Here is an 11,213-nt window from a genome sequence, read left to right as displayed (position 1 = left end):
TCTCATTTTTTTTAGCCATTACGCTAACTGCTGGTCCTGTCCCTGATTTTTTATGTAAACTTTGTTAAGTAACGTGATCACCCAATGTAATAGTGTTTTTTTTTTTTTTCTTTGCCAGTATTGAAAGTAGCTCGGCCAGGGGCCAGCACATGGTGTGGTGGTTGAGGGCAATGGATTCCCACATGGCCGACCGTGGTTCGAGTCCCGGACCTGGTGGCTTGCTTTCTCTTTCTCTCTCTCTCTGTTCAAATTAAAAAAATTAAAATAACAAATGGATTTAAATAAATAATTCTTTTTTAAAAAAAAAAAAGAAAGTAACTCAGCCAAACTTGTAATAGTTTTGTGAATTTTAATCAAATCTTTGTTCTTCTTTAGCCCCCAGCTTTAGTCAGAGGACCCCTTCCGACAGCCAGCGTCACTCCTAGCCTGCCCTTCTCAGCATCTCTGTTAGGAACCCTAACCATTGGTGCGAGGTATGCTCCTCCACCCTCCTTTTCAGAATTGTATCCGCCTTTGACCTCATCTTTAGAAGATTTTTGTTCTTCTTTAAATTCATTTTCAATGAGTGAATCCAAACGAGGTAAGAATCTAGCCTAAATTGTAAACAATTGCAATGGCTTTTCTAAAAATGAAAATTTGTGTTTGATAATTATTTCACTAACTCTAGGTAGTACTACTTGAATTATCTTAATTGTAGCTAAGAATATTAAGAATAAGCCTTCAGCTTTGCATTCACCCTGACTTAGCTGCAATTCCAGTGATCAGGGAGAAGGGTATGAGAGCAGACATGTGTGGTGCTGGTTTTTATATAAACTAGTTTGTTAAACTGGGTGTTTATGCTTCTGGGGGCAAAATGACTCAGCATATTCTCCACTAAAGGTGTATCCTACTTTAAAGGGTTTTAAAGACAGATTATCCTTTGAAATTCTGAACTAAGTAAATACTAATTTAATACTAATATAAGATCTATGTTTAGAATGATAACAGATTGATTTTATGCTTCATTATTTTAAGCTCAGCAAACTGTGACTACCTTTTCCTTTTACCTGGGATTGCTGAGCCTTGGTTTGACTCCTGTATCTTCACTCCTAGGCTTAATATGTATACAATGATGATAACAGTCTTCATGTTCCTTGGAAGCCTTGTTACATGGTTAAAGGGCAAAAATCTAAATAAGTAAAAATCTAACTAAAATCTAAATAGATTTAAGATTTACAACTGAGCTTGACCCCATTGCCTAGTGGTTAATGGAGCCACTGTGGTTCACTGTGGTTGTGGTTCAGATCCCAACCCTGGTGGCTTGAAAACATGCCAGGCATGTGTGCATACGTGTCCGATATTCTGACAGGATGGAGAAATGGGGGAAGAGGGCTTGCAGCATGACCACACCCATGGAAAAAATACTGTGTGCCTTCTGGCAATTAAACAAATAATAGAAAGGATTTACAACTGAAGAGATTAAAATGTGTGGGAGACAGAAGGGCAGACTAAGACAGAGTGTTAGACCAAGAAAAAGAAACTAATGGAACCTTGCTGGTCTTTTTGTTACGGTGAGTTCCTGGTTCATATTTTCAGAAGCAGAGGTTCTTTTCCCATTTTGAATATGAATAATAGTCTTATTTTAACAGTCCCACTTATTTCTCTGAAAATAGCTTTTCCTTTAAATTTATTTGACTGGAGGTTATTTTTCCCCTTGGATTCCAGAGAAAAGAAGCAATTCCAGAGCCCTTGTTGAGTGTCAGTAGTGAGCAGCGAAGCCTCTGGGAGTTGGGATGGGAAAATCAAGTGGGGAAGCCGTAGCCAGTGACTACTAAGCCCTGATGTTCTTTTTACGTGATTAGAATGAAAAGGTCTGTTGAAGTTTTTTTATTATTTTAGATCTGTCCACCTCAACTTCTAGAGAGGGAACATCGCTTAACAACAGTAATTCTTCCCTTTTACTTGTAAGTGCCACTTCCTCTTTCGTAAATACATCGTTTAAATTGAAAATAGGTCTTTTACTTAAGAAACAGAGTTATTCGAATGAACATGACGGTCTGTGCTGTGGGAAATAGCATTGTTAGATTCTTCTGGAACATCCGGTAATACATGCGCTGAGTTTAAGGCTGGATCTGTCGTAGCAGATTAATCAGTACCGCAGACCGCGTCAGCGGCTTCAGCACCGCGTAAACAGATCAAGGAAATCCGAGCTGAAGGCATGTAAAACGAGTGTACTGTTGGAGCAGGGCAATTACCTGTTACTTTCAACAGCTCACGGGGGATCACAGAAGAAGAGGGGGTGTATAGAGACCTAATGATTAGAAAGTATAGAAAGGAACAGTTTTTAATATAGAAGAGCATTAAGGGCCCAGTACTGGTCTCAGTTGGTGAAGAGAGAATCTTCAGACGAATTCAGTTTTCTTCTTGAGTGGTAATGCAATATTTCTTGCCCTTTTTCTTCTTCTCTTTCTTCTTTTTTTTCTTACAGATGAATGGACCAAGTAGTTTGTTTGCCCCTGAGAGTTTCCTGGGAATTTCAAGTCAGCCTCGAAATGACTTTTGCCACTTTTTTGGAAGTGCAGTTACTAAGCCATCTTCATCTGTGACTCCCAGGCATCCCCTGGAAGGAACCCATGACTTGAGACAAGCTTGCCAGATCTGTTTTGTAAAATCAGGTCAGGACCAAACAGGCAGGCGGAGAGTTTTAAGCTAGCCCCTGTCCTGAAAGTTCTTAGAATTTCTAAATGCATGTCAACAACTCTAGCTATTTGGCTTTTCAATTCCTAATTTGCATCTTTTCTAAAGAAGCAGCAGTTAACTGACTTTTGAGGCCTTTGGACTCTAATGGGATAAGTTTGCCTTTTGCTTGATATGATTTTATTTGTAAAATGATGTGGAATAGCATTCTTGCCTGATTTGGGGAGCTTATTGAAAATTTTATGAAATTCTTCATAATTTTCAAATAGAGCAAGACTGGAATAAATCATTATAAGACCTTTTTCTTTATTTCTTTTTTTGCTATAGGGTGTATGTGCTTGCCAGAGAAAGACAGACAGAAAGAGAGGAGGGGGAGAGTGAGAAATCACCGCCCCACCCCCAGAGGGGATAGCCATGCTACAATCCCTTTTCCACTCTATTCTCAGAATTTGGGGGACACACGTACATGCACTTGGTGTATTTTTCAAGCTCTCAGGTCGAGGATTCAAACTGCTCAGCGAGACATGTGGCCCCTAACTGCCTTACCTGCCATGCCACTGGCTGGCCCAAGACCAGTATTTGATGTACTGTTAATGAAAAGATGAAAATTAAAGTACTTTCTATTGGCTTACTTTATAACTTTTTTAAAGAATTATTTTATTTACCTTTATTCATTATTATCATTATTTTAATATTTCCGGAGAGAGACACATAGAGAGAGAAAGTGATAAAGCAGGCATCCAGGTCTGGGAGTCCAACCACGGTTGATCATTCAGGAGTCCAGCGCCCTTAACTACCATACCACCTGCCAGCCCCCGCACCTTTTTTTTTTTTTAAGTTTGTTTTTTCAGCAAGTGAGAGAGAGAAATATAGGCACCCCCAACAGGGTCCTCACATTGCAGTCTGCCCTGTCCTCAACCAGCCTGGATCACGAGCATGTGTGTGCCCAGCATATACAGGGAGGTCTGGGATGTGAACCCAGGACCTTCCCATGTGGGTACGGTTGTGTTCCTACTGCACCACCGTTTGGCCTTGTTTCATAAATCAGTGATATAAACACAGTATCTTCTGATCTAGGTGCAACTTCATTTTCTTTTGTAGTTTTATGTTTAACAGTATTCTTCACTTTTAAAAAAAAGAATTATTTAATTTAATTCTTACTATTTTTCAATTTTTTTTTTTTGGAGAGGTTTTTGCTACAGGGCGCATGCACTCGCCAGACAGACAGAGAGAGACAGAGAGACAGAAAGTGAGAAATCACCCCCCAGGGGGGATGGCCACGCTGCAATCCCTTCTCCTCCGTTCTCCTCTCGGGATCTTGGGCACACATGCACACGTGCCCGGCGTGAGTTTTAAGCCACCGGGTCTGGGATGCGAACTGCGGTTGACTACATGGGAGTCCAGCGACATAGCCATTACACTAACTGCTGGTCCCACTATTTTTCAATTTTGATCAGAGAGATTGAGAGAGAGTGGGAGAGAAAGAAAAAGTGAGAAAGGAAGCCACTAGGTCCGGGATTTGAACCATGGTGGACCATGTGGGAATCCAGCATCTTAAGCACCACACCACCTTCTGGCGCAGTATTCTTCACTTTTGTAAGCCATTAGAATTCCCACTCACGTTCTTTCTTTTTTTTTTTTTTAAAAGGGGAGAGAGAGAGAGAGAGAGAGAAAGCAAGCCGCCAGGTCCAGGACTCGAACCATGGTTGGCCATGTGGGAATCCAGCGCCTTTAGCCACCATGCCACCTGCCAGCCCCAACTCATGTCATTTCTCTAACAGTCACAGAAGGGTTATATTTTGGCAGGACTGGTGCAGAACAAAACTTTGTGTTGTTTGACAAACGGCATGAAAGGCAATAATCTACTTTAGTATCCTATCTACATTTTGGGTTGTGAAAAATGGGATTTTTTTGGGAATTGAATAACCAATATTCATCTGCTTACTTCTGGTTGTAAATGTGCCTATAAAAATGACATGAGTTTTTTGTGCGTATAAGCAATCCTCTTTACATTTTTTTCAGGCCCTAAGTTAATGGATTTCACTTACCATGCTAATATAGACCATAAATGTAAGAAAGATATTTTAATTGGTAGGATAAAGAATGTAGAAGATAAATCATGGAAAAAAATACGTCCAAGACCAACAAAAACAAATTATGAAGGACCATATTACATATGTAAAGGTAGGTGCTGTAATTCTTTAATTGTGTACATTACGTAAGTGATCAACCATTTGCTGTGTTTGTCATAGTGGTTCTCACATGACTGCTTCTAAAAATGTCTAGACCGACAATAGCAAGATACTCAGATTGAGACATTAGTGTATTATGTTTACTGTTGTTTTTAACTTTGTGTGCATATCTTATAGTTGTTTATGGAAATAGGTTTTTTAAAGAATGATTTAATTTTATTTATCTATTCATTTGTTTTAATTTAACCATAGAGAGACACAGAAAAAGAGAGAAAGTAAGCCACCACGTCCAGGACTTGAACCATGGTTGGCCATGTGGGAGTGTCCAGCACCTTAACCACCACACCACCTGCTGGTCCCCTATTTATTTTCTTATTTTTTAAGAGAGATTTTTGCTATGGGTGCATGTGCTCACCAGAAAGATAGAGAGACAGAAAGTTTTAAATAAATCCTGGGGAGAGGGGATGGCCACACCATAATCCCTTCTCCTTCACTTTCCTCCTGAGACTTTGGGCATGCACTCACATGTGCCTGGTGTGAGTTTAAAGCCGCCGGGTCAAGGACTCAAACTGTGTCTGGCCATGTGGAAGTCCAACGACAGCCATTATGCCATCCGCTGGTCCCTAGATTTTTTTTTTTATGCCATAGGACATGTATGCTAATTGGAGAGAGACAGAGACAGAGAGAGAAAGTAAGAAATCACCCCCCAGGGTGGATGACCCTGCTGTGTCCCTTCTCCACTCTCCTTTCAGGAGTTTGGGTACATACACATGCGCCCAACATGTGTATTTTTTAGGCCGAGGGGTCTGGGACTCGAACTGTGCAGTTGGCCATGTGGTGATCCAGCACCTTAACCACCATGCCACCAGCTGGCCTATTTATTTTTTTCAAGAGTTGATACTGATACCATCCCTGGATAGTAATGTGCATTATTAGTGCATATCAGTGTTTGAAGCTGTCTGTGGGTTGTTATAGAACTCAAAATGGAGTAGGTCAGCAGATGGCATGATGGTTAAAGGCGCTGGACTCCCACATGGCCGACCACAGTTCCAGTCCTGGCTTGCTTTATCACTTTCCCTCTCTCTTGCCCTCTCTCTCACCGTCTCTTTCTGATCAAGCTGGAAAGTAATAATAATAATAAAAAATAAAGTTAAGTGAAAACTCAAAATGGGGGCCAGCAGGTGGTGTGGTGGTTAAGGGCACTGAATTCCCACATGGCTGACTGCGTTTGGAGTCCTGGACCTGGCAGCTTGCTTTTCCTCTTTTCCTTTCTCTCTCTGGTCAAATTAAAAAAATAATAATAATAACAAATGGAATTGAATGAATCAATATTTAAAAATAAACCTCAAAATGATCCCCTAGACACTGCTAATGTTCATTGGCTTTGAAGAAACAATTCCTTGTCCTAACTGTCCTTCCATCCCTGATTTTTCTAGATGTTGCAGCTGAGGAGGAATGTAGATATTCAGGCCACTGCACATTTGCTTACTGCCAAGAAGAGATTGATGTCTGGACCCTGGAGCGGAAGGGGGCGTTCAGCCGCGAGGCCTTCTTTGGTGGCAATGGGAAGATCAACCTTACTGTGTTCAAGCTTCTCCAAGAACATCTTGGAGAATTTATATTCCTTTGTGAGGTGCTTTCTTTAAGACTTTTTTCCTGCTGTGAAACTGGTGATAGTTTTTGACTGGCAAGTGCAGTAGTATTGTATAAGGGTACTTCAGAAAGTTAATAGAAAAATGGAATTGAAGTATGAGTTTATTTTGGTGCAGAAAATATTGAAATTTATATCATGGGTTTTTTTTAAATTTTTTTCTTTTATTTATACAGAGGATTTTGCTACAGGGCTCATGCACTCGTCAGAAAGCCAGAGAGAGACAGAGAGACAGAAAGCAAGAAATCACCCCTCCGGGGGGATGGCCATGCCGCAATCCCTTCTCCTCCATTCTCCTCTCAGGATCTTGGGCACACATGCACATGTGCCCAGTGTGAGTTTAAGCCACCAGGTCTGGGACTCGAACCGTAGTTGGCTACATGGGAGTCCAGCAACATAGCCATTATGCTAACTGCTGGACCCCATATCATGGTTTTTTTTCTTTTATATTTTTAATTTTATTTACTCATTTACTTATTTTATTTTGACCAGAGAGTCACAGAGAGAGAGAGAGAGAAAGTGAGAAAGCAAGCCACCAGGTCCAGGACTTGAACCATGGTTGGCCATATGGGAATGTCCAGCGCCTCAACCACCACACCACCTGCTGGTCCACTCATGTTTTTTTAATATGCATTTCGCATGATTTTTTTGAAGACCCTGGATGTAAAGTACTCAGCATAGGTTTTGCCATGTGTTAAAGCATCCACTAAGTAAATATTTTGTAGTTACTACAACTATGAAAAGACTAATATTAAGAATTCATACTGAATATTTAATTCATATTAATAAGTAATTATTTGTTTCTTATGACATTGAAACTAAAGCAATATTCTGGATACAAAATTTATATTTTGTGTTATGTTTTTATAATCTTCTTCTTCTCTCTCTGTTCCAGAAATGTTTTGATCATAAGCCTAGAATGATAAGTAAAAGAAATAAAGATAATTCTACTGCTTGTTCTCACCCGGTTACAAAGCATGAGTTTGAAGACAATAAGTATGTTGGTTGTTTCTAAATTTTGTTGTGAGAAAATAGATTCTTCTCTTAGATCCAAATAAAATCAGTAGTAGTATCAGCCCAAGCATGCCCCTTCTTCCAGTTGTGGTTTGAAGAACAATGACTATTTCTTTTTTTTTTAAGAATTATTTATTTCATTTTATTTATCATTATTATTATTATTAGAGAGATTTTTGCTATAGGACTTGTGCTTCTGCTAGAGAGAGAGAGAGAGAGAGAGAGAGACAAAGTGAGAAATCACCTTCCCCAGGGGGATGGCCATCCCTTCTCCTCTGTTCTCTCTGGATTTTGGGCATGCATGCACACATACCTGGCATGAGTTTTAAGCCACCAGGTCTGGAACTCCAACTGCTGTTGACTATATGGGAGTTCAGTGACATAACCATTATGCCATCTGCTGGTCCTATTATTATTATTTTTTAATTTGCTACAGGGCATATGCACTTACCAAAGAGGGACAGACAGAGAGAGAAAGTGAGAAAGCAAGCCGCCTGGTCCAGGACTTGAACCATGTCCGTCATGTGGGAGTCCAGTGCCTTAAGTACCACACCACCTGTCAGCCCCAAACAATGACTATTTTAAAATGTCTTTTTGTAGATATGGCTGAGAATTTAAAAATGAATTACTAAATTCATTATTTAATAGCAGAAAGAATTATTGATTTATAGCTAGCCTCTCATGACAGGGATTTAGGTTTATTTTTTTTTTTTTTTAGAATTTTTTTTTTTAACTTTGTTTATTTTAATTAGACCAGAGTAAATTAACCAGAGAGAGAGAGAGAGAGAGAGAGAGAGAAAGTGAGAAAGCAAGCTGCCAGATCTGGGACTCAAACCGTGGTCAGCCATGTGGGAGTCCAGCGCCCTTAAGCACCATGCCACCTGCCAACCCCCTTTCTTTTTTTTAATTGCCAGGTGGTACATGTGCTTGCCAGCAGGTGTGTGCATGTACCGGAGGGAGACAGAGGGAGATGGAGAAAGCACCCCACAATAGGACATGATCACGCTATAATCCCCTCTCCTTTATCTCTTTTTCTTTTAAAATAATTATTTAATTTTTATTTATTCATTCATTTATTTTAATTTGACTATATAGAGAGACACACATACACAGAGAGAGAGAGGGAAAGTGAGAAAGCAAGCTACCAGGTCTGGGACTCAAACTGTGGTCAGCCATGTGGGAGTGTCCAGCGCCTCAACCACCACGCCACCTGCTGGTCCTCTCCCTCTCGTTTGTTTCTGCATCCTGTTGTGATTTTGGGCATGCACACACACTTGCCTAGTGCATTCTTTATGCTTCTGGGGCCAGAACTCAAACCTCAGTTGGCCATGTGGGATTTTCCTCCCTTAACCAGTAGGCTAAAGGGCTTGCTCTGAATTTAGCTTCTTTTATAGCTTAAAATATAATTATCCCCATTTCCAAATTAATCCAATAATTGTATATAGTGATTTATTTTTTTTCTGGCTAAGATTTAAAATGTATTCTCTCTCTAGAGCTTGACATTATCTTTCTCTGAGTGTATGTGTGTATTTTTAATTTGGGAAAGCTATGGCAGGACCATACTAATGTTACTGTGTTTTCATCTTAGGTGCCTTGTCCACATTTTAAGGGAGACAACAGTAAAATACTCTAAAATACGTTCTTTTCATGGTCAGTGTCAACTTGACTTATGTCGACATGAGGTTCGATATGGCTGTTTAAGGGAAGACGAGTGCTTTTATGCCCATAGTCTTGTGGAATTAAAAGTCTGGATAATGCAAAATGAAACAGGTAAGTTTGTGTTTGAGCAACGGTCTTCTGAAGAACAGTCAGGGCTTAATGAAACAGTAATTTAGAAACCTACCTTTCTCTATGAACCTTGCATGGCAACACTGTTGATTTTATCCTGAGCTCTGTGTAGTTACTTTTGATTTTTAGAGTTGCTGCATTTGAGTGTCCCATGTAATTAATTACTGATACAAGTTTATACATGTAGCATGAAAATGTGGGGAAGAAAGCTTCTCAAGGACTCTGTGTGTATAAACTCCAGTTTGAAGAAGGGTCACGTGTGCCCTCATCCCCTGTTGGATTAGGCTATGTGAGAACAACTGGGATAAGAGTCCTCCAGGTCTCCCTGCAACCAGAGGGGTGTGCTGTCGTTGCTATACAGAGAATCAAATGGAAGGCTTGTGTATTTTCCAGGTATCTCACATGATGCTATTGCTCAAGAGTCTAAGCGGTATTGGCAAAATCTAGAAGCACATGTTCCCGGAGCTCAGGTGTGTGTTCTGTGGTGTACTCTGCACTTGCTATCCTTTCTGGAATTGCCCAGTACGTGGTGGTTGTTGGTGGCGACATTTACATTTACTCCGGTTACTTTTTAGTAACGTTCGTTCAGTCAAGGAATTCCTATGAGAAAAAACGACTTGCATTTTAATTTAGTGCATCATCATTTAAAAAAGAAGAAAATTAGGTGTCCTGAAATGACCATCAAGAGGGCAGGATATTGTTTCTTATTTAGCTTAATTGGCAAGAAAGTTGGGCTCTTGGGCTTTGGGGAGTCATAGTAAGGCAGATGGATTACGTTTGCAGTTTTGTGTCCCAGCTAGCATAATGGAGTTAACTATTGCTCTTCCCGCTCTGCCCCCACTCACCAAGGCAAAGCAATTCCAGTCATCAGTTCCAAAGCTGATTTTCATAGATTGAGGTCTGGGGCCCACAGGTGGTATGGTGGTTGAGGTGCTGGACTCCAGCTTGGCTGACCACAGTTTGAGTCCCAGACATGGTGGCTTGCTTTCTCACTTTTCTTCTCTCTGTCTCTCTCTGATCAAAAGTTTAAAAACTAGTAATAATAATGATAAATAAAATTAAATCAATTCTTCTGTTTTGTCAAATATAAATATATACACATATATGTATATATAAAACAAATTGAATTAAGTAAATATTTAATTCTTTAAAAATAATAAGTTGAGGTTTGACACATGTAATGTGCTTTTTTTTTTTTTTTTTTTAGAGGTTTTTGCTATAGGACGCGTGCACTCTCCAGAAAGATAGAGACGGAGAGAAAAAAAATGAGAAATCACTCCCCAGGGGAGATGGCCACATTCTAATCACTTCTCCTTCATTCTCCTCTTGGGATCTTGGGCACGCACACACACTCGGTGTGAGTTTAAGCCACCGGATCCGGGACTCGAACCATGGTCAACTACATGGGAATCCAGCGACATAGCCATTATGCCAACTGCTGGTCTCCATGTAATGTGCTTTTATCATATGTTCTTGCGTTGGGGGTAGAAGTGGAATTAAGTTGTGAGGACACACACACACACACACGTAGAAAATACACATATACATGTCAAGTCATCTGGTCGTACAAAACTAGAAAATTATATACTGTTATGAAAAAAGAATATGGTGATTCAGCATTTTGTTCGAAGCAGACTAGTTTCCTGTTCTAATTAAAACCAACATTTTGATTGTTTAAGGTACTTGGCAATCAAATAATGCCTGGATCTCTTAATATGAAGATAAAATTTGTATGTGCACAATGTCTTAGAAATGGTCAAGTCATTGAACCTGATAAAAACCGAAAATATTGCAGTGCAAAGGCCAGGCATTCGTAAGTATCGTGGCGAGGAAACCGTGCCTCCTTGGTAATGATTGCCTTCGTAGGCTTAAACCGTACACACGGGGGAAAG

The 11,213-nt window shown here is 40.0% G+C and overlaps 1 protein-coding gene across 2 annotated transcripts in view; it reads left to right on the top strand.

The window, feature by feature from the left end:
* The window catches only part of ZC3H7A (zinc finger CCCH-type containing 7A), a 53,936-nt gene that overhangs the window by 28,246 nt on the left and 14,477 nt on the right, over positions 1 to 11,213 (top strand). For both annotated transcript variants that reach the window (XM_014587070.2, XM_006146531.3), the window contains 9 exons: positions 376 to 580; positions 1,879 to 1,943; positions 2,468 to 2,654; positions 4,699 to 4,860; positions 6,305 to 6,501; positions 7,415 to 7,515; positions 9,122 to 9,303; positions 9,715 to 9,791; positions 11,001 to 11,134. In XM_014587070.2, the coding sequence (XP_014442556.1) occupies positions 376 to 580; positions 1,879 to 1,943; positions 2,468 to 2,654; positions 4,699 to 4,860; positions 6,305 to 6,501; positions 7,415 to 7,515; positions 9,122 to 9,303; positions 9,715 to 9,791; positions 11,001 to 11,134 (1,310 nt within the window). The remainder of the gene's footprint in view (positions 1 to 375; positions 581 to 1,878; positions 1,944 to 2,467; positions 2,655 to 4,698; positions 4,861 to 6,304; positions 6,502 to 7,414; positions 7,516 to 9,121; positions 9,304 to 9,714; positions 9,792 to 11,000; positions 11,135 to 11,213) is intronic.

This window comes from Tupaia chinensis, unplaced genomic scaffold, assembly GCF_000334495.1.
Source record: "Tupaia chinensis unplaced genomic scaffold, TupChi_1.0 Scaffold000182_1, whole genome shotgun sequence".
Lineage (NCBI taxonomy): Eukaryota > Metazoa > Chordata > Mammalia > Scandentia > Tupaiidae > Tupaia > Tupaia belangeri.
The sequence above is the reverse complement of the archived record's forward strand: the minus strand, read 5'-3'. Positions and strand labels throughout refer to the sequence as shown.